The sequence below is a fragment of the Phaenicophaeus curvirostris genome, chromosome 2, assembly GCF_032191515.1.
Source record: "Phaenicophaeus curvirostris isolate KB17595 chromosome 2, BPBGC_Pcur_1.0, whole genome shotgun sequence".
Classification (NCBI taxonomy): domain Eukaryota; kingdom Metazoa; phylum Chordata; class Aves; order Cuculiformes; family Cuculidae; genus Phaenicophaeus; species Phaenicophaeus curvirostris.
In genome coordinates this window covers 113,807,776-113,828,552 of record NC_091393.1, presented here as the reverse complement: position 1 = coordinate 113,828,552, position 20,777 = coordinate 113,807,776, and the positions used below count along the sequence as shown (strand labels likewise).

The following is a 20,777-nucleotide window of genomic DNA, read 5'->3' as shown; positions in this document are numbered from 1 at the left end:
AGAAGATAATAATAAAACAAAAAGCTTCAGTCTAAGCACTGTAAAGAGTAAAAAATGAGAACAAATACTGAGAGGAAGTACTCTAAACATGAAATGAAATGTACATTTATGTTATTTTTGGCTCTGCTAGCACAAACCATTCCCAGAAGTAGACATCAACTCTGGTGCAGCCTGTAATACCAGTTATACAATCCTGGATCACCACTGATTCTGCATAAAGTGCACGGAGCTTACTACAACATCTTGCTTTGTCTTTGTGTGCTGTGCTCCAAGTGTTCTAGTAGCACCATTATCATTATTAGTTCTAGCATTCCCTAAACATTTTCACTGCCTCATCTGTTTTATGACTCTTGCAGTGAATATATTCCATTATGATTAGTAAAACAAGGGTATTTAGATAAGTATTTATGGGTTAAATTCTATTAAAATTTTAAGAAGAGGATATTTCTTACAGTGCTTGTTTATTGTATGAGAAATACTAGCCACAACAAGAGAAGAATGCATCAGCTCCATATTTCTTATTAAAACTCTGATAATAGCTGTGCTGAATTCCAGTCTAAATACACATAAAAAAGGCTGAATGCATGTACACACATTGAAAACAATGGAGCTAGAGATATTTACACTATTTCAGGATTTGTCTCACATTATGTTAACACTTTTCCTAGTATTTTTCAGTTCCGACTTGGAACAGCAGGTGATGTTCCACGTATCATGAATTACACCCAATTACATTTGTTTTCTATGGTGAAATATTTTTCACTGAGGATTACAATGAGAGTAAGTCCAAATGAAACCTTAATAGGCAATAATCTCATCTCAGGTAGAACAGCTTGAGTCAGAAACAGCTTCACTGAAACCAGCAGCACTAATCTCCCTTGCCTTGTAACGTAAGTTATATCTTTGCAAAGCAGAACATGGACATTTTATGCTCATTTAGTACTGTTTCATGAAACAAGCTCATAACAAGTTAGGTCTGCCACAGTCTTTCTGTACTGCCTGTTGTGAATTAACCCTGGTGGGCAGGTAAGCACTACACAGCTACTTGCTCACTTCCCCAGCTCCTGGTGCGATGGAAGATGAGGAAAGGAAGATAAAAAACAAGAAAACATGAGTGTCAAGATAAAACATAAAACAAACAAAAAGAATTTCGTAAGTTGAAAAAGTGAGAAGAAAAAAAAAGTGTTGCAAAGTCCTCCCCACCTCCCATGGGAAGACCAATGCCCAATCAGATCCTGAGTAAAAGGTGGGTCATCTCCCTAAACCCCTCTAATTTCCCTTTTATTGCTGAGCATGACCTTATTTGGTAAAGAGTTGAGGTTGTCTCCCTAGTTGTGTCCCCTCCCAGCCTATTACACATGCCCTATTTGTTCTCTGGGACAGGACAGAGTGAGAACCAGAGGAAGGGCCTGATGCTGTGCAAACATTGTTCAGCAAAAGCTATAAGACATCAGAACTATTTTGCCTACAAATCTAAAACATAGCTCCATATGAGCTCCTATGGAGAAAATTAACTCTATCCTAGACAGACCCAGTACAACTGTGTTATTAAAAATTGGAATAATTCTTCTGATTTCATTGAATTTAACCTGGAATTATAATAAATGGTGACTGACATAACAATCTAGTTTACACACCTCAATGCTTACCTTTTTGTTGTTTAAAACTGTGTTGCTTAATCTATGTTAATTGCAACTAATTACTATTTATTCTCTCTTCTCAATTTTAACTACTCTTAGCCAGTTTCTAATCAAGCTGTGGCAGAATTACCTCTTTCATCAGTGTTCCAAATCATCCTAGCACTTTTTCTGTAAAAGAAACAGTTAAATATCTGTGGTAATGTATTGCATGTATATAGTAAATGAAATATATTGCACACTTTAATTTCTGTATGCCTTAGCTAAAGAAAACTCAGCAATTCTTGTGGCTTTAGATGAATGCACGTGTTCACTAAGAGTATAATTTAAGTTAGGGTTTGTGGTATTTTTGGAACATGGAACATACTTCAGAGTTATGTGCTGTGCTCTGAAGCACACAACACTTTGGAGAACAATCTGGGCACATGGACCCACCCCAAATGACTTCACAGACCTTAGGACATATGCCACACTGGGAAGAGAGGGACTACACTTCTAATATATAATTTCTAGCTTTGAACACAAATAGGAGAGAGATCCGAATTGAATGCTGATAACCAGAAAAATGGACCCAGAACCTTCAAGGGGCTGTCATTGTTTGCATAGGCACAGGGCTTTGAGGACTCAGCAATTCTGCTTCCAGATCCTAATTGGATTGTGTGGAAAGGGATTGTTCCAGCTTCAGGGCTGACTCACAGGAGCAGCTGTATTGCTTTTACAGATGCAGCAGTATCACATCTTTTTCTCTGTGGAAGGCCAGTGGGCAAAGTCCGGCAGCACTGCTGCAAATGAGACTTAGATTTCAAATTCCTTATAGGTTTTAGGAAACACTAAGCCTTGCAATGATCATTGTTCTAATAGAAGAAAAGAGGTCAGCTACAAAGATGCTACATCACCTTACACAGAAACGCAGTACCTTTAGCCAACTGATGCTTGGGGCCCAAAATACTCTTTCAGTGTTAATTTTCTGGTTAAGTGGATTATTGGTTGCTCCCTGGCTTGAATGGAAGCCTGATGTCGATTGGATGACTTTGCTAACTGTGATCAGCACTGTAGAAGCCCTATCGTTCCCTTTTTATTGTAATTGTGTAGAAATACTATGGCCAGACTTTCACTAATGCAGGCTGCTTCTTTTTCTTTGACCAATTTATTCACTGTGCAGCTGTAATACTGCCTAGAGAACAAATACAACCATGAAAAGGATACGGTAGACATTTTAACTAAAAGTGGAATAGTATTTGTAATCAGCTTCCCCTTTATCCAACAAGCAAAAAAAAAACCCAGCTCCTGAGCTAGCACTCTTTCCAGTAGCCATTCACAATCCCTTATTCCCCTGTTTCTCCCTCTCAGTCACAGAAATTGTAACTGTACCAGTCACATTTGAGACCACATTCTCTAATTGGTCCCATTAACCATCATCAGTGAGACATTTAATTGCCTCTTCTGCAGTTCATCAACATGTTGGAATTGTGTTTCATGTAATCTATTCCAAATCCCTACATAAAGTCCAGTCACTATACTTTCATTTCTCTGTTTATTTTCCAGTGCAGTATGTGTTATGTGCTGCATGCTGAGAATTCTCAGGTAATAAAGTACACGACCAAAATCATTGCTTAAAAGCTTTTGGTGATTGCTCATGCCTCTCAGTCCTAATGCATTAGTGAAATCTTTGCAAGAAAATTACAGTGCTTGGAAATTTTAGAAAATCCACATTGTTTATTTGTTTATTTGCATATTAAATGTAGAAAATAATCTCACACGTTATTATGTCTATTGAAGCCAGAAATCTCTCATACTGTGCAGAGAAAGGGAAGGCAGTGTTACAGGGATTAATAATGCATCTAATATGAATCTCTTGGTAAAATTAAAGATGAAAGAAACAACATAAAAATGACATGAAAGCTGAGACATCAAAACACAAAAGCATGGGCATTCTGAATTCAGACTGCCATTTCACTTTTATTACAGATCTTTTGTGCTTAGGTGTTGTAACAAAGAACTACACAAATCCAAAGTATTTTTAAATCAAATTCTTTACCCATTTATGAAACAGGAAAAAAAGAAACTATAATTCAAGAAGTTTATTAAGTACCCAGTCTCATACCAGTAACTTACTGGTGCAGGAAAGTAGCAGCATAATGTACCACTGAGACTTCCTGACACTTCATATTACAAATCCCTGTTTTCATAGCTTATAATTGTGCAAAATATTAATGATTTGGGCTGAAATTTTCTACAACAGATGCCTGCCTGAGGCTGTTTCTTTGGTTGGCAACATTCAATCAAACACCTCAACCATTTGGGGGAATTGAATTAGGGAAAAATTAACATAAGAAGTGTTAGTAACCTCATTTTATAAAGCTGAACTATGCTTTGAAGCCCAGGCATCACAATTACCATCAGGTTTCTTTTAAACACCTATCAAAAAGTAAATAGAAATTTGACCATTTATAAACACTTTAAATGAAAATTTGAAAGTCATGCCTGCATATTCTGGAAAAAAAAGCTCGTTAGGACTTGTTTTGACCTAACAGAACTGCACATGTTCAGCCTCAGAGTGACTAAGGATGCTGCACATTGCTCGAATATGTATGTGTCATCCCAGCTCTGTGCTCATCCAGCACGGTTTGGAAACAAGAATGATTGGGTAGCAACAAGCAAGAGATTACTTAGAAAAACTGGACTATTCAATCTACAAAGCCTGAGAAGATAACTAAGGCTGTAGAAGTGTTTTCTGATGTAATTATAGAGCTGTTTACTAACTATTAAAATTCATGGCAATGATTAGCCTCATATTAAAGAAAGGTAAGAAGAACAACCCTTCTTGTTGTGGACACACTAAGCCCTGGTGGGATGGAGTTTATGTATCCTCCTAGTATCCATTTATGAGCATGCAAAGGACAAGAAAACAACCAAGAAAAGTCAGTACAGATTTGCAAAGGCAAATCACACCTGACCAACCTGAATGCCTTCTATGACAACATGATTGACTGTGAAGATAAGGGGTAACAGTTCCTGTAACTTTCACTCGACTAAGGCATTTGGCAATGCCTTCCACCATGTACTTGTCTGGAGGCTGAAAAAGTGTGGTGGGTTACATAGTCTTTGAACTGAACTGAAAACTGGCTGCACCACTGGGCTCCGAGGAAGTATTCAATAGCTTGAGGTCTGAAGGCTAATAATGAAACAAGTACTCCGGGGTTTGAAAGCAGTGACAATGCAGTTCAGCATCTTCCCCTGGATAATGAGGCAGAATGTTTCCTCAGGAAACTTTTTGAAGACGTGTTTGGTGCACCAAATGATACAGATTCAGCTCTAGGGGCCTTGAGAAACCTGAAAACTGGGCCAAGAGAAGCTTTGCGGAGATCAAGATGGAGAAGTGCTAAGTTCTGCACACGGAGCAGAATAACCTCATGCAGCAGTACTGGCTGAGTGGCAGCCCCCTAAAAGGCTCGAGACTCCTGAAAATCTTGTTTGTTCTATGATGGAAAAAGATTCAACTAATTCTAACCATTGGATATCAGATATAGCAAGCAAATTGTTACTCTACAGAAGACCATCTACTACTCAAATCTTTATTAAACTGTCTCCATGCAATTTGACTTCTCTTCAGGGTCCTTAAGATATACAGATGGACTGTTCTGTCAACAAGAGATTTATTGGTACAGAGTTCTGCCAGGGTTGAAGACTTTGTGAAAATAATAAGTAAGTTGTAGCAATTTACAAAACTCGCAGATGACAAAATTTTAATGTCAGAAACAGGGATGTACAAAATAACCTGACAAAGTAATGGTTTCACAGAAAAAGGTGCAGTTGGATAGCAATCTAAATGTGAATCAACAATGCCACTATGTTGCAAAAAAAGCATAGAACATACCAAAAGGTATAAACAGACAGACAGCCTGTGAACAGTTCTTTTGTTCTGCTCTGCTCTGTTAAAGCCTCAGCTGGGTTTCTTTTTCCAATTTCGGGCACCACAGTTTGCGAAAGATGTAAAATTGAACTGAGCTCAGTAGAATAATATGAACAACTGGGATTCTATAAAAAAAAATAACTGGAGAGAAAAAAACCTGAATGAATTATGATTCTTTAATCTAAAAAAATGAGAAAAAAAAGGAGAGAAAATTAAAAAGGGAATTACTTCAAGGAGGAGAAGAGGAATAAAGCATTCTCCATGACCTAAGAGGCAGAACAAAATGTGATGGGTTTAAATGGCAACAAAATTTGAAATCAGGATCAGAATATTAGAAAACAGTAATACAATGGTAAGAATAGTGAGGTGCTGAAACAGATCTTCTGTGAGGATGTGGGCTCTTGAACTGCAGAGATCTTCAAACCAATGTCCATGACCTACCAGTACCCACAGAGATATTGCTGAGGAAGGGGGCAGATTAGATAATCAATCAGTGCAAGTAATTCTTTTTATATTTCCTTTGACTATATGGAAACCAATACTTTATTTGACTGTTCCATAAAATGCACTCAGTTTTTAATATCAAATATTAGAAGCATTGCATTACTCTCTGTATTTTTATTTTCTAAGGGTTACTAATTTTCTTTTAATAACCATAATGTTTTATTTCTCCTTTGGATTTGTTTGGGTTTGTACTTCTTCTAGTTATTTTGTACTGATGGGACTTTACCCAGCAATACTGGAAATTCCCACTTTCATTTACACAGAGGACTTGAGAAAGGAATTTAAATTTCCACACCATACTTTCATTCCACAAGATTTTTTTACAAGATTCTGCTTATAAGCAAAATGGATAATAAGGAAATTTAATATGAAAGCAAGAAGCAACTTCCATTCATGGAAATTATTCAACCAAAGAATTTTGCTCAATCAATACATTTGTCAATACTTATTCATAAGCTATTTTCAAATAGAAGGGCGAAAAAAGGCAAAAAAAAAGGGAAAAGAAGAAGAAACAATGTGTCAAATAAATGATTCACCAAGAATAAGGAGGCCAGTTAAAGCTGACACGAACATAAGTGATTTACACCATTTTCAGCTTAATTTATTACAGTAGGTTCTATGTAGACTCTTTTGACTTTATTAGCTTCATTTACTTCTGTAATCCTCAACTAGCCACATACTAACGCATGATTGTATGTGGTGATGGTAGGTTATCAAAGGCCAGTTCTCCTGTACAGGTGTCTCAGGGGTTGCAAGGAATTACCTGTTTCTGGTCCTAAAGAAACATTTCATGAGCCGATATCACATGTGACTGTAGCCACAAGCCCAGCTCACGTGCTGCTGTCAGGATGGCTTATCAGAACAGCTACATTTTTTTTTCTTTTGGCAAATACTCTGTGTAACAAGAAACATATTAGTCATCAAAAATATTTTGTAAGTCCAAGTTAAATTCAGCAGATCTTTCAGCCTCAAAATATCCAGTATTTTTGAAGATTCTAAATATTTTTGTTTGACATTAGCATTTAGTCTTTCTAATTAAAACGGAAAAGGACCCTCACTTTTCAAATGGAAATTTCACCTTACACCTACTTGTGTTTCATATTTAATTATCTACCTCTTTTTTCAAGTAATAAAGTGCATGCTTAAAAAATCACACTCTTCAGGTCAGAACTGTTTAATTTAATAAAAAATTACTATTTTTCATAGGTTAAATTTGTGTGTGTGTGTTTTTTTCAACATTTGATAAAGCTTTTTTTTTTTTTACTTACTAAAAGAATCACTGGCCATATCAGGACTCCATAATTATGAATTTCATCATATCCTGAACATGGATTTACCATCTAAGCCTCAGGTGAATATCTTTCTATGAAATGGTCACAGAACAACAATCTCTACAAGTTTATCCCAGGGATTAGAGTCTTCAAAGGCCTTTTCTCATTAGCAATTCTCTCATAGTGTGCAAACACAACACAGGGGCTGTATGTGTCGTGCTTTCAAACCCAGAATTTCATCCATATTATGAGTTATTACCCTCCAAACTTTATGATATCCAAAATAATTTTTTTCTTAAAGCATTGTATGTGAAATGTTAGTGATCATCTAGGGAACAGGTAAGTGAAATGAAATGAACATAGAGTTATATTATTTAAATTAATTTCTGTTTGACAGTATTCCGTATCCCATGTTTGTTACATTTCACTTACATATTCCCTGGAGAGATGTAGTAACACCATTTCTTTCATTAACAGTGTTATATTGTCTCCCCAGACCAGCTCTATCCTCTTTCAAGTCCTAAATTACCATCTCACACTGCCACAGATTTTTATTCTTTTTTTCCTCGTAAGGAACAGCTATGTTCACTATATTATTTAGCACCTAACTCTTCTAGTACAAATTCGTTTCCCAGCAAAGGTCTGAACAGTCCCCAAGAGAAACAGACTTGTGAGAATTGCTGTGAACAAATAGATAGCCCTTGCCCTACGTAACTGTTAGGAGTCAACTCAGAAGATAAAGGAAGGTGGAAGAAGCATGAATATTGCCATTTACATAAACAAAGGTAAGCAGAACAGAGACTAAGAGGTAGAGCAAATAACAGATTTAAACATCTAAAGAATGATATGGAGAAAATGGAGATGTTTAGGTAGAAAACTATAATCTGAGAAGCAAAGCAACAGCTGCTGCCTGAACTCGGAGGCACTTAAACGCAAGAGAGATTGTAGATTTGAGTTTACAAGAGGTTAGCATTTCTCATTATAGGCATGCCTGAAGTTTCCTGAGTGTTAGCAGCACAGCACCTATCAACCTCTGTGAACTTGTACTGAATCCCCAGGGGTCCTCCCTGGGGCTCAGCGCTGTGCTCTGCAACATCGAGCATCCACAGCAGCCTAAGCACAACACAAAATTGTGCTCTTTTAAGACTGCCTGCCACAAACGGTGATGTACTTGACTGCCCATTTTGTAATTAGCAGTCAAATCAGAAATGCTTTATCAGGAAAATAGGATCCCGTCACTTGTAAGAAAGAATGAAAAAAATTTTATTTTTTTTTTTCAGGAACATTCTCATCTCAAGGCTATTTCCCTTTTTACATTAAATAGTCTTTGAACTATGGGAACAGAAATAGGAACCCATGTTTCCTTGCCTTCAGGTGAATACTCTAATCACTTAGTTAAAAGTTTTGTTCAAGTTTCCTTTAATTATTTCATAACAAGGGCAAGATTACAACATGATGACTGGAGAATAGCCAGATAGCCTGTAGTGTGCCTAACTAGTAGATAGATTTAAACTGAATGACAGAGATTTAAACCACTGGGGCTACATAGAGAACTGAGCCCAGATTTTTCGCACCTAACATGAGCAAAATGTCCATGTTTTAAAACAGAAAAGTGCTTCCAGTTCTTTCATTTCGAATCATACTTGACGGCACCAGCCTAGCTCTCAGTGACATGACCAAGGACATGACTTTCTAGCACAGCTGAGAATAAGACAAACAGGTACAAACCTGCTCTTGACTGAAATCAGATTTTTTTTCTTTCCTTTTAAGTAAATGTTTTTCTCTAAGAAAATCACATGAATTTCTGGTGGGTTTTTTTAGGTAGAAGGGGGAAGTACTTATGCAATTTATCTTGAGTATATTCAAGTCATGCTGCATCTTTTAAACTTAGTAAACATAAATCTTGCATGGTTTTATAATTCTGTTATTACTGAGGGAACAACACAGCTAAGTAAAATGAGCTGTAGTCTACACTCATTTATGCATTATACATAAAGTAGTTGGTTAAAGTTTACTACGCTACATCACTAAAAAAACTTTTGTGAACAATATGTTTGTATCGAGACGATTACAAAAAAAAAATACTAATATAACTGGATTTACCTGTGAGTCTAATGAGGTCACCCAGACTTTTAGCTGGAAGAATAATATAAATTAATAGACATTACCGGTATGAGGGACCCAAAGTTGAGTTTAGAGGCTGGGAAAATGTTGTTTAGAAATTTATACTGGAAATAGTGTTGAATCTACATATTTGGATGACTAAAATTAATTCTTGTTGAGCAGAAACTCATTTTTAAAAGCATCACAGTGCAGATTCAATTATTTTATTCAATACTTATACACCTTAGCAAAATGAACGAAACCTAATTATATACATTTGTCATTTCTAAGCATCTAAGGCTGCATCCTTTCTTTGAATGCACACAGAGATCTCACTGGCTTCAAAGGAAATTGTGTGCTTGTAACTGATGACAGCCTTTTCTGTATTATAGGAAGGATGATGCTGGCCTGGCTGTAAAATTAATATGAATTTTGAATGACTCAGGTTTCCAGGATCGGGTTCTGTATTTGAAAAAGGAAAATAGAAGCTAACTCCAGAAGTTATTTATATATAGCAAGGTATGATTCCCCTACTGAATCTAGTTCTGTAACTCAGTCAAAAGGGTTCAGCTAACATCATAAACCATGAGAGTAAAGACTGAACTGCTTATGAATATCAACTGTCATACAGACTGAATTTCTTCCTTTCTATTCAGTCAAGGAGTATTTGTTATTGCTTATAATATTTAGAAAGTCATTTTGGAGTTGAGGTATTGAAAGCCTCACAGATAAAAATATTTTATAAAATATTAACTAGCCTAATAGAAAGAAGCATTGGGTGTTCATTTTATTTAAACATTTAATTTTCATGGGAGTCCTTCAGGGCAGCAGAAATACCATACGTATTATTAAAACTGAGCAGAATTATAATAGAATGCAGTTACAGAACAATGACTTAATAAAGGATCCCATGTGAAAAATGAAAGGGCCAAGCAAATAACCCTGTTATAATACATGCAAGCAAATTTTAGGTTGCAAATACCTTTTAAATTGAAAAAAAAAAAAAAAAAAAAAAAGCCAGTGCTATAATGGACAAACTCTTGTGTTAAAAGGGAAATGCAGGAAAACTTCATGCCTTTTACTGGAGAAACTACTTTGTCTTTTTCTTTGAGCTTGGAAAACAGCTTAATAAGATAATAAGAATATAACCGCTGAGCACTTAGATAAATATTTATTATGGATTTCTCATCAGGTCATTTAGGGACAGACTTAACACATCATTAGTGGAGAGTCATACACTGAAAATGTCTTTTTTTGTGAAGTACCAGTACTTTACTCCTTATGGTCAGACATTTTCTAAAAGCGCTTCCAATCTACAAAACTGATTACAAAAATGTTGCCTGCAGTTGTAAAATGTCAGTTGACGAAAGACATCAAAAAGTTGATTTGCCATGTGACAGTAGTCCACCTAATAAAATTGGATTAGAAGACAGTTATACATATTTTTCTTGCCTTTTTTTTCTTTTTTTCTGTCAACTTCTTTTCTGAAGCTGCACTAGTTTCTGGAGATATTTTTTCCTATACAAAAGCTATGATGTCTTTTTTTATTTTAGAATTATTTGTAGCTAAAGCTGGAAGAGACAACAGGAATTTTCCTACCTGCTACCATTGCCTACCTCCTATTAGAGAAGGAAGAATGTAAAAGTAAAGCTGTATCAAAACCATATATTCAGAAGGGACCGATGCTCATGACTGTTTTAGTTTCAGAGTACCAGCTATGGAAAACACTTTAAAACAAGGTGGTTTTCACCTGACACATATTCAACATCTTGTTACAGCAGTGTCATAAATTTAAACTCACTCTGTAACTACATGATCACAAGATCATCTCTAAGAGACGTTGAAGGAGAAGGTAGATGGAGTTAAAAGTTCACTGTCAACTGGAACACTCTTGTTCATGATTAAATAAAATGTGAAACTAAATCATTATTGGAAAATAAAATAAAAAAACAACAACAACAAAAAACCCGAGTTAAACTTCTCTTACTATATTGAACCGACTTGGACAAATATGTGATTGAATAAGTACATTTAAGATGAAGATTACTTTAACAAAATCTTTCAAACACATAGACACTGAAAAAAAACCCCAGATTCTGTGGGTACAATCTTTTGGTTAGACCCACCACAACTCTAGGCTATATTTTATCTTATTTTCTAACACATATAAAAAGTAAAATGAAATTTACATAAGTAGTACAAACTTTTAGGCTATGATTCCTGACCCAAACAACAGCCTGTATGACTGTAAATATTCTACTGTGAATAAGCAAATTTTCCCTATTTGATTGTGATCATGCCTGCTAGAGGGTGTTGTTGGTTTTGTTATTATTGTTGCTTTGTTTCTATATAAAAATGATGGCATGTCAGAGCATTTTGGAATATTCAAAATAACACTGAGAAGGAGATAATGCAGGAAATAAAAGCATCTTGATTCTATGATCAAGAAATAAGATTAACTGTTAATTGATCTGACTTGATGCTCATCAACATCCAATTCTTCAAAAGTTCAAAAACATATTGTTGCCGTCCTGGGGAAGGCTTCTTTGCATACAAAAGTAGGTGAGTTAAGATTAACACCTTCCCCACCTCCCCACCAAAAAGCCTATGCTTCCAATTTCAATTTACTGTGGAGAGACAGATATCTAAATGAAAATCTAGACCCTCAGATATTTTTCTTTTGTACTCCAGTGAATGAATATGATGCTACTGTCAGGGCTCTGAGTGAACTAGCAAGATCTAAACAGTCTTCCTCGATTTGCTCAGGGTTTGCTGCTTGTGTTCAAGATCAGCTCTGATAAGATGAACCTCGGATAAGATATCCAGAACAAAACCAAAGTTAATGATGAGGAGCTTTGAGGGGCCTTAAATGAGGCTTCAGTCCCTGACTTTAGAGCTGCATTGAAGCTCTGGTCCACGCCTAGGTTAGGCTGCCTGTCCCCCACCCCTGCTCTGGTCCCTTCACCTTCACTGAAGGTCTGGGCTAAGGGGTGATGACACCCTTGGCACCCATGCCCTGCCCCTGACCAGCACCATGACCTGCTGCTCCTTGACAGCTGAAAAGGGATGAAGTTTCCCCACTTGGGATCCTACCTATGTAACAGTCTTTAAAAGATAAATTTTAATTTAATGTTTAAATTTGATGTTTCAAAGGAAGGTAGTTTTTTCCCATCCCTTCTCAAAATCTTTCCTACTACAATATATTATTGGTTGTGTTGCTTGATCAGGAAGAAGTCTCAATCACGGAGCCTTTACAAGTATTATCTGACAAAAAATACACTTTGTCGTGCTTCACCTCCTCTTCAGGAGCTGAGTTAAGTCTAAATAGTTGGCTACACAGGGCCAGGTCACAGGTCCAAGGACTGGCACGGTATTATTCACAATATTAAATTGGTAGCATGGCCTTTTGAGAAGTTTTGGCACAGGCCAGCTACTATTCCATACAGGCTAGGGATTAAAATGCATTAGGAATAAACAATTCTATCATTACACCATACCTAAGGGCCAGAGAACAGCCCCTCACCAACTTTACTTAGTGACCCTGTGAATGCAAGAATCGTGAAGCCATCAGAAAACAGGAGAAGAGCAGAAAAGAGGCTGGTAGGGCACACATTTACCCAGAATATCCCAGATCTGGGCATTTTGACCTTGATTTGGTATGTGGACAATACTTATGAAAAGCTGTTCATGGAACCTGAGCCATTCTATCGTCTATGCCTGTTGTGGTCCAGATTGCATGTTTCTCAAAGGGCTAATGTTTTCTGTCTTTGAGGTCTTAGTCACACTAAGACTGTAATAAAGATATAGGCACAGAGGAATTACACATGGAGTATGCCACATTAGAGAATTTCAGGTGAGAAGATCCTTCCTGGTATCCTTTATGTCTAGGTCCCTCTGCGCAAATCCCATTGCAATCTGAAATAGAGGTGAGTTTCTGGGCATCTGAGATTCAACGTTAACAGAACTGCAATGGACAGATTTCTACAATCTAGACAAAGCTTATAATACATAAGAAAGTTTTCCCACCCTTATCACCTTTTTTTATCTCTAGTTATTTATTGAAACATGCATTCTTAAATTTTTCTGCACAAACTTTCTCCACTCATTCAAACCAACAGAGGCTTCAGACCCACTTTAGCAACAGGGGTCCAAGGCTCCAAAGCTCAGCTCAAGGCAAGATAAGAACATTTAAAAAATAAGTTTTAAAAAATAAGCCACTGGGTATCTATTTTGTTACATATTTTACGAGTTTTCACTGGTATTAAATTAAACATAAATGCAACAGTGACAAAATGCCAAGGACGCTAAAAGACACAGAAGGAAAAAAATAGCAATGGAAATATCTAAGTGAACTGACTCGGAGTAGACCAGGACAGAACCAGAGATGATGACGTTAAAAGGTTACTTTCCTGTGAGTTAAAATTTGCTAGGTTTAGTGGCAATGGACTTGGGTTAGTAACATGGCAAATTCCCGTTCCGGTAAAAGGAGAGATTATAACCCTGGTTAACGAGGCTGAATCTGGTCAACGGGAGTGTGAACAAAGTAACGCTGCACTCCCGGTGCCATGGTCTGAGAACAGCCAAGCCTGCACTCACTACCTTGCTAAATAAACCTCCATGAGCTTCCAGAAGTAAAACATCAAAAGGAGATGATAAACATCTTAATCAGAAAAAAAGCAGGCAAAAAAGCATCTCCAGTAGGCTACAGCAATACACTTCTGTGGATACTGTGTACCGCTTTTGTTACATCCTCTAACATCTAACATCTACCAACAGAGAGATTTATTACAAGCAGTTGATTCACATAATGTCTATAATTTTTGCTGCAGTGTTCCTTAATTACAGTTATATATAAGTATGCTTATAAGTTTGGGGAGGTTAGGGTTTGTTTGTTGGAGTTTTTTAAGGCAACTTCTTGACACTCCATCATTTAAAATGGAGATTGAGGAGAAACTGAGTGGAAATGTCCTTCTTGAGGAATGGAGGTAGAGCATGAAGCACTGATGAGACAGAGCATGTAACCAAGAAAAATGAAATGAGAAAATGTCTGTTAGAGGTATGTTGAGAAGAGGTCATGGAGAGATATGGATTGCAAAGGACTGTAAGGGTTTCAACAAGAGATGGAGCACCCTCACTGAGCAGACTTGCAAAAGCATGGAAGACACAAAGAAAATGGTTAAAAATTGGCAAGATATACTCCACCTAGTTAGAAGTGCAGAGTTTTCCTTAGCTACAGGCTCCTTTCTTCCACACCTGTAGTTTACCGAAGCAGTCTGTTCTCCACTATTTTGCATGGATAAGATGAAATAATGTTTTGTTTGTTTAGAACTATCTAAAAACTGCTCCACGTAGCCTTGATGATTGGCAAATGTGGGAGGTGAGAACTGTGCAAGTGCAACCTAAAAAGATGCAGACTTTAAATGGGAAAATGCAAAGTGTTTAGAAAACAGAAACTGTTGACGAAGGCCTACGGAAAATGGCCTTCAACTTGGACTAGCTTTAACAATGAAGTACATGAACAGTTATAAAAGAATCAAAATATTTTTACACTGTTTACAGTGTTCACTCAAAATCTATTAGACTGCTTTCATAATTTAATTCCAAATGTTGCAGTTAGTGAAGGTCATACCATAAAAGAATATATAATTTCTGACAATCATTAGAAAAGCATTACTCAATTTCAGAGATTAATAACATCCATCTGTTATGCTTAGTCCTCTGAAATGCAGATATTCAAATAGAATCCCTTTCTTATGTTTTTGGGGTTTTTTCCAAACCTACTTTCTAATTGTACAGATCCTGGATGCTACATCCTTAACTGCTGTAAATCATCTTAATTCCTGTGAGTCTCAGGCTGTAGCCCCTGAGTTTATAAGACATGGGAAGTCTGTAATCATCAACAGATTAGTATAACTGCCATGCTGAAAAATAACCGATGTCAGTCTTTGAATGCCATATCACTAAACACATTCTTTTTTCTTTTCCGTTTATGATGTGATGCCCTTGCATGCGTTAAAAAAATAATATGAACAAAAAAAATGCTGTTCTAGAAAGATAGTCATATTAATATTTGAACGGAAAAAGAATAGGGTCATTCTGAGTAAACACATCTATCTAAGAAACCCAGTATTTGCCCCATGTGAACATAGGCATAAAACTTGTACCCCAAGAAAATGAGATTCACTGTTTATTTAAGGATGTATGTCTCTCTGTCAGGGCAATAAAGTAATGGCATTATTGTTCTCAGTTAATTAAAGCTGAAGACTGGAAAAAGGCCAGCAGAGAAGATAGATATTATCAACAAACACTGAAAGCAGAAGTACTTATGTCTAAATGACAAAACTATTTCCACTGTGAAGAAAGTAGTAAAAATATTTCTAGATAAAAATGGTACTTTAATATGATTCACATACAAACCAAAGAATGTCATTAGATTTTTTCATGAAGTGTTTTAAAATATTTAAATTCTCACTTCTCAGAAGTTTGCATGATTAGAGAACAACACTAGGAACTCAGAAGAACTAGGTTAAAATCCCATAACTGACAATGCCTCACAGGGAAATCATGGTCAGATGAACTAATAAATTCTGAGTTTCATTTCCATAATGTGCAAAATTATGTGTAAAGTGTGTATTGGTATTAGCACTATAGACAACCAATTTTACATTTTCTACGTTTTAGGAAGGAATGGACTGTTACTGTCAGGCAGTCATATTTCTTACTTAAGGCAAGTCATAGCATGTCTTCTAGTCACATCTGAGGACAGCTCAGGACTGCTGCTTCAGCTACACATGGAGACAAACTCAGGGAGTCATCTCACCTAACTTCAACCTTCTTACACCCCTGTCTCATCTAGGCCACAGCAAGAGAGGCACCTCCTTAGGGGAGCTCATTAATCCCTTCCTAACACTGCTCATACAACAGGGGCAAGTTGGTTTTGTGCGTGTGTGTGTGTGTGTGTCTGACCGGTTCTAATTGTTCTTACTCATTTGCTTGCTAGCTGTAAAACTGCGAATTGGAATATTTGAGGAAATGATGTTTTGCTCTTCCCCCTCTCTGTAAGATCAAAAGGCTGAAGATCAATAGACTGAGTGCAAACCTTATCACTGTCTACCACTGCCTGAAAGGAGCTTGTACCGAGGTGACTGTTGGTTGCTTCTCCCAAGTGACAGGCAATAGGATGAGAGGAAATTGCCTCGAGTTGCACCAGGGGAAGTTCACATTAGACATCAGGAAAAATTTCTTCACCAAAAGAGTTGTCAGGCACTGGAACAGGCTGCCCAGGAAAGTGATTGAGCTGGCATCCCTGGAGGTATTTAAAAGACGGGCAGATGAAGTGCTTATGGGTATGATTTAGTAGTGGTCAGATTGGACTCGATCTCAAAGGTCTTTCCCAGCCTAGTGATTCAATGACTCTATGGAAATGCCCATCTCTCCTGATTGCAGGAAAACTCAGAGGATCAGAGAATCATACAATCACCAGGTTGGAAAAGACCTCTTGGATCATCAAGTCCGACCATTCCTATCTCTCACTAATCCATGTCCTTGAGCACCTCATCCATCCGTCTTTTAAACACCTCCAGGGAAGGTGACTCAACCACCTCCCTGGGCAGCTTCTGCCAGTGCCCGATGACCCTTTCTGTGATTTTTTTTCCTGATATCCAGTCTGAACTTCCCCTGGCGCAGCTTGAGATCATTGCCCCTTGTCCTGTCCCCTGTCACTTGGGAGAAAAGGCCAGCTCCCTGCTCTCTACAACCTCCTTTCAGGTAGTTGTAGAGAGCAATGAGGTCTCCCCTCAGCCTCCTTTTCTCCAGGCTAAACAATCCCAGCTCCCTCAGCTGCTCCTCTAAGACTTGTTCTCCAGCCCCTCCACCAGCTTCGTTGCTCTTCTCTGGACTCGCTCCAGAGCCTCAACATCCTTCTTGTAGCTTGGATTGCCCCGGTCCAACCTGCGAAAGTTAAACTCGGGTGGGAGGCGCCCGGCCTCGAGGGACGCAGCAGCTCTGGGACACGCGCAGGCGAGGGCAGCTGAAGGAGGAGTGTTTTTGACGGCAGCCACTTCTGCCCTTCCCTCCCAGCGCCGGCCCCGCTCCGCGGCGCCTCAGGGCAGCCCCCAGCCCCGGGGGTGCCGCTCCGGGCCCCGCCGTGCGGCCCGGCCGGGCGGTGCCGCGGCGGAGCCCCCGCATGGCGCCGCGGCCAATGAGCGGGGCCGGGGCGGGCTCGGCGCCGCCGCCGCCGCTACTTAGGCTCGCCGGAGGGGCCGGGCGGCGCACAGCCGAGCGGGCGGAGGAGGACGGAGCTCACCTCCTCTGCGGCGCCCATGGGGACAGGACGACTTTAAAGGAGTTTGGAGGGAGGGGTGTTTCTGGAGCTGGGTGAATACGGGTACGGAGAGGGGTCCCTTGTGGGGGGTGGGTGTAGCGGGAGGGGGATGCTCGTCGCCTGCTCTTTGCCGGCTCCTTGCGGGGTCCCGGGCGAGCTCCGGCGCCGTGTGCTTCTCCAGCCGCTTTCCCGGCTCGGTCCCTCCGGGTCAGCCGCTCCTCGGGAGCCTTTTTCCCCGTGCGGAGAGGGGAAGGGATGCTCCCGGGATAACTCCGCTCCCCGGCGGTGGGAGCCCCGCAGCCTGTGCGCTGCCCCGCGCCCGAGGGCAGGGGAAGGGGCTGCGCTGGGAGTTTCTCCCTTGCACGGAGGGGAGGGAGAGCGGAATCGCTGAAAATCTTTTGTATGTGCCTTGATTGTTTTTTTTTTTCCTTCTCTTTCTTTCCTCCGCTTGCGCTCTCCTCTTCTTCTCTCCGTCCCTGCCTACCCCTCCCTCCCCTTAGATCCGGCGATTCCTGCCCTCGCCTCGCCCTGTCATTGATGGGAAATCAACTGGATCGCATCACCCACCTGAATTACAGCGAGCTGCCGACCGGGGACCCCTCGGGGATCGAGAAGGACGAGCTGCGCGTCGGTGTGGCTTACTTCTTTTCGGATGAGGAGGAGGACCTGGACGAGCGAGGCCAGCCCGACAAGTACAGCGTGAAGGGCTCCGGCAGCCCTGGCCAGGAGACGCCCACCCACCACCTCCACCACCAGCTGGTGCTAAACGAGACCCAGTTCTCCGCTTTCCGCGGCCAGGAATGCATCTTCTCCAAGGTCAGCAGCGGCCCCCAGGCTGGAGACCTCAGCGTCTACTCGGTGTCAGCCCTGCCTGCGCTCTGCAAGCCGGGGGACCTGCTGGAGCTGCTCTACCTGGGGCCGTCGGAGCCGCCGCCGCCGCACTGGGCGGTGTATGTGGGCGGCGGGCAGATCATCCACCTGCACCAGGGGCAGATCCGCCAGGACAGCTTGTACGAAGCTCCCGGGGGCAACGTGGGCCGGGTGGTGAATAGCTGGTACCGCTTTCGCCCGCTGGTGGCCGAGCTGGTGGTGCAAAACGCCTGCGGGCACCTGGGCTTAAAAAGCGACGAGATCTGCTGGACTAACTCCGAGAGCTTCGCCGCCTGGTGCCGCTTCGGGAAAAGGGAGTTCAAAGCCGGCGGGGAGCTGCAGGCTGCGGCGGGCACCCAGCACCAGCAGCAGTACCATCTCAAGGTGCACTTGGCCGAGAACAAGGTGCACACGGTGAGGTTCCACAGCCTGGAGGATCTAATACGCGAGAGGCGCAGGATCGACGCCAGCGGCAAACTGAGGGTGATCAAAGACTTGGCCATAGTGGATGGGAAAGAGTAGGGGAGCAGCAGGGGGACGCGGCTACCTTCCTTCTGCCCTGCCTGGGGAGAGCAGCCTGGCCACAGAGACAGGAGGCTGCACCCTTTTCCCGTGGGACGCGTCTGGAAGCGGGATCCATGGCAACGTTCCAAAAAAAACCAGCATTCTTGACACCCATAGCCAGTATTTTGTTTGGCTTTTAATAGCATTAATGCTGAAAGAGTGCGAGAGAGAGAAAGAAAAGAGGGGGGAGGTGCAGGAAGGCTGTTCTAAGTATGTGGACAAAGTCTCTCCTGTTGATCGATGTTGACCATTCTAGCAACACGCCAATAAAATTTCAAATTGAAATTTATTTTTTTTAATTTTTATTTCATGGCTTTAATCCATGATAAGTTTTAAACATCTGGGGCCATGGTTGTGTATCTAGCTAAATGAGTTTCTAGCTAATGTTTGCCTTACAGTCAACCAAAAGCATCAGTTGTACTTTGCTAGCTGGGAGGGAAAGGAGGGGTTGGAGGGGGCAGGGGTAAATGCCTGTTTGTTCTGTTTCTCAGCGCTGTTGCTTCAACTGGTAGCTGCAACCGAAATTTTGTCCTAGCCAACTCTAGCAAGATATTAACCTGGGAAATGCTTCTGCATTTCTGGTTGAAATTGTGTCGCACTTAAAATATTTTGTCTTCTTTGCTTTCTGTTTGCAGCTCTCTGTTAAATCTGATCATAATGCGTAAGCTCTTTCCACCTCCTCCCATCCTCCCTGCCTTTCTTTTCTTTTTTTTTTTTTGGGGGGGGGGGTAAAGTTGCTGAGCAGCTGTTTCTTGAAACTATATTCATTGGTTAAAGGAAGTGGTGTATTTTGTAGAGAAGTATACTCAGTGTTGCTCCTTGGAGATCCAGCCTTTAGGATCTTGTGCTTGAGCTGTGGATTTGTACTGCTGTAGTGATTCTCACCGCACCACTGCTTCAATACCCCTTCATGCACAGGTCAACAGAATCCTGCAAGAAACAATTAGGTTTGAACTCTGCATGTTGCCTCTTTGAAACAGCAGTTTATTGTGTGTTTACAATTCCACTTAAAGAAAATAAATGTAATGTGGCCAAGTTCATCTTGCATTTAAAATTCCAAGCAACTAGAAATTTTGTTCAGTCTAACTTTGGAAATCCACAGCTGTTAAAAGATGCCTTTTAATGTGATGTAAGCAATGCCTTGTCTGTATTTCAGATCCTATTCACTCATTGCTTAATTTGAAATTTTGAAGTGGAAGATCAGATTATTTAAATACATATTTAAAAAGAAAGTTAAACAAATTAAGTATACTGGGGCGTTTCTAGAGCTGTTTATTTTAATTATTATTCAGAGCTGCACACAACTTGTAATAAGCAATTTGTCTTTGCATGTTTCAGTACTGGAAAGAAAATGCATTTTTGTCCCCTCTTCCCACATCAATGTCAGATGGCAGAACAGAAGTAATACTCCTCTTCTGTATATATAATACACTCCACCCCCGTATCAATGTACCATGTCCTGGCTCCTTTTTGTATTAAACAATGTCACAAGCAGCCTTGTTGCAACAGCAATTTCATTTCTGTAAAGTGTTTGCCTTCTGTAGCTGAAGCTGTGAGGGTGGAGTGTACATTATAATGAAAGTGTCAGCGTA

General features: G+C 40.0%; 1 protein-coding gene across 2 annotated transcripts in view; it reads left to right on the top strand.

Annotated features, from left to right (window-relative positions):
* LRATD1 (LRAT domain containing 1) overlaps window positions 1-19,722 on the top strand; it is an 83,276-nt gene extending 63,554 nt beyond the window's left edge. The window contains exons 1-2 of one of the 2 annotated variants that reach the window (XM_069850481.1): window positions 17,699-17,814; window positions 18,252-19,722. In XM_069850481.1, the coding sequence (XP_069706582.1) occupies window positions 18,289-19,143 (855 nt within the window). In that variant the 5' untranslated portion in view covers window positions 17,699-17,814; window positions 18,252-18,288 and the 3' untranslated portion in view covers window positions 19,144-19,722. Of the gene's footprint in view, window positions 1-17,698; window positions 17,815-18,251 lie in introns of those variants that run through there. The other variant, XM_069850480.1, reaches the window with a different exon arrangement.
* Window positions 19,723-20,777: the final 1,055 nt, after the last annotated feature.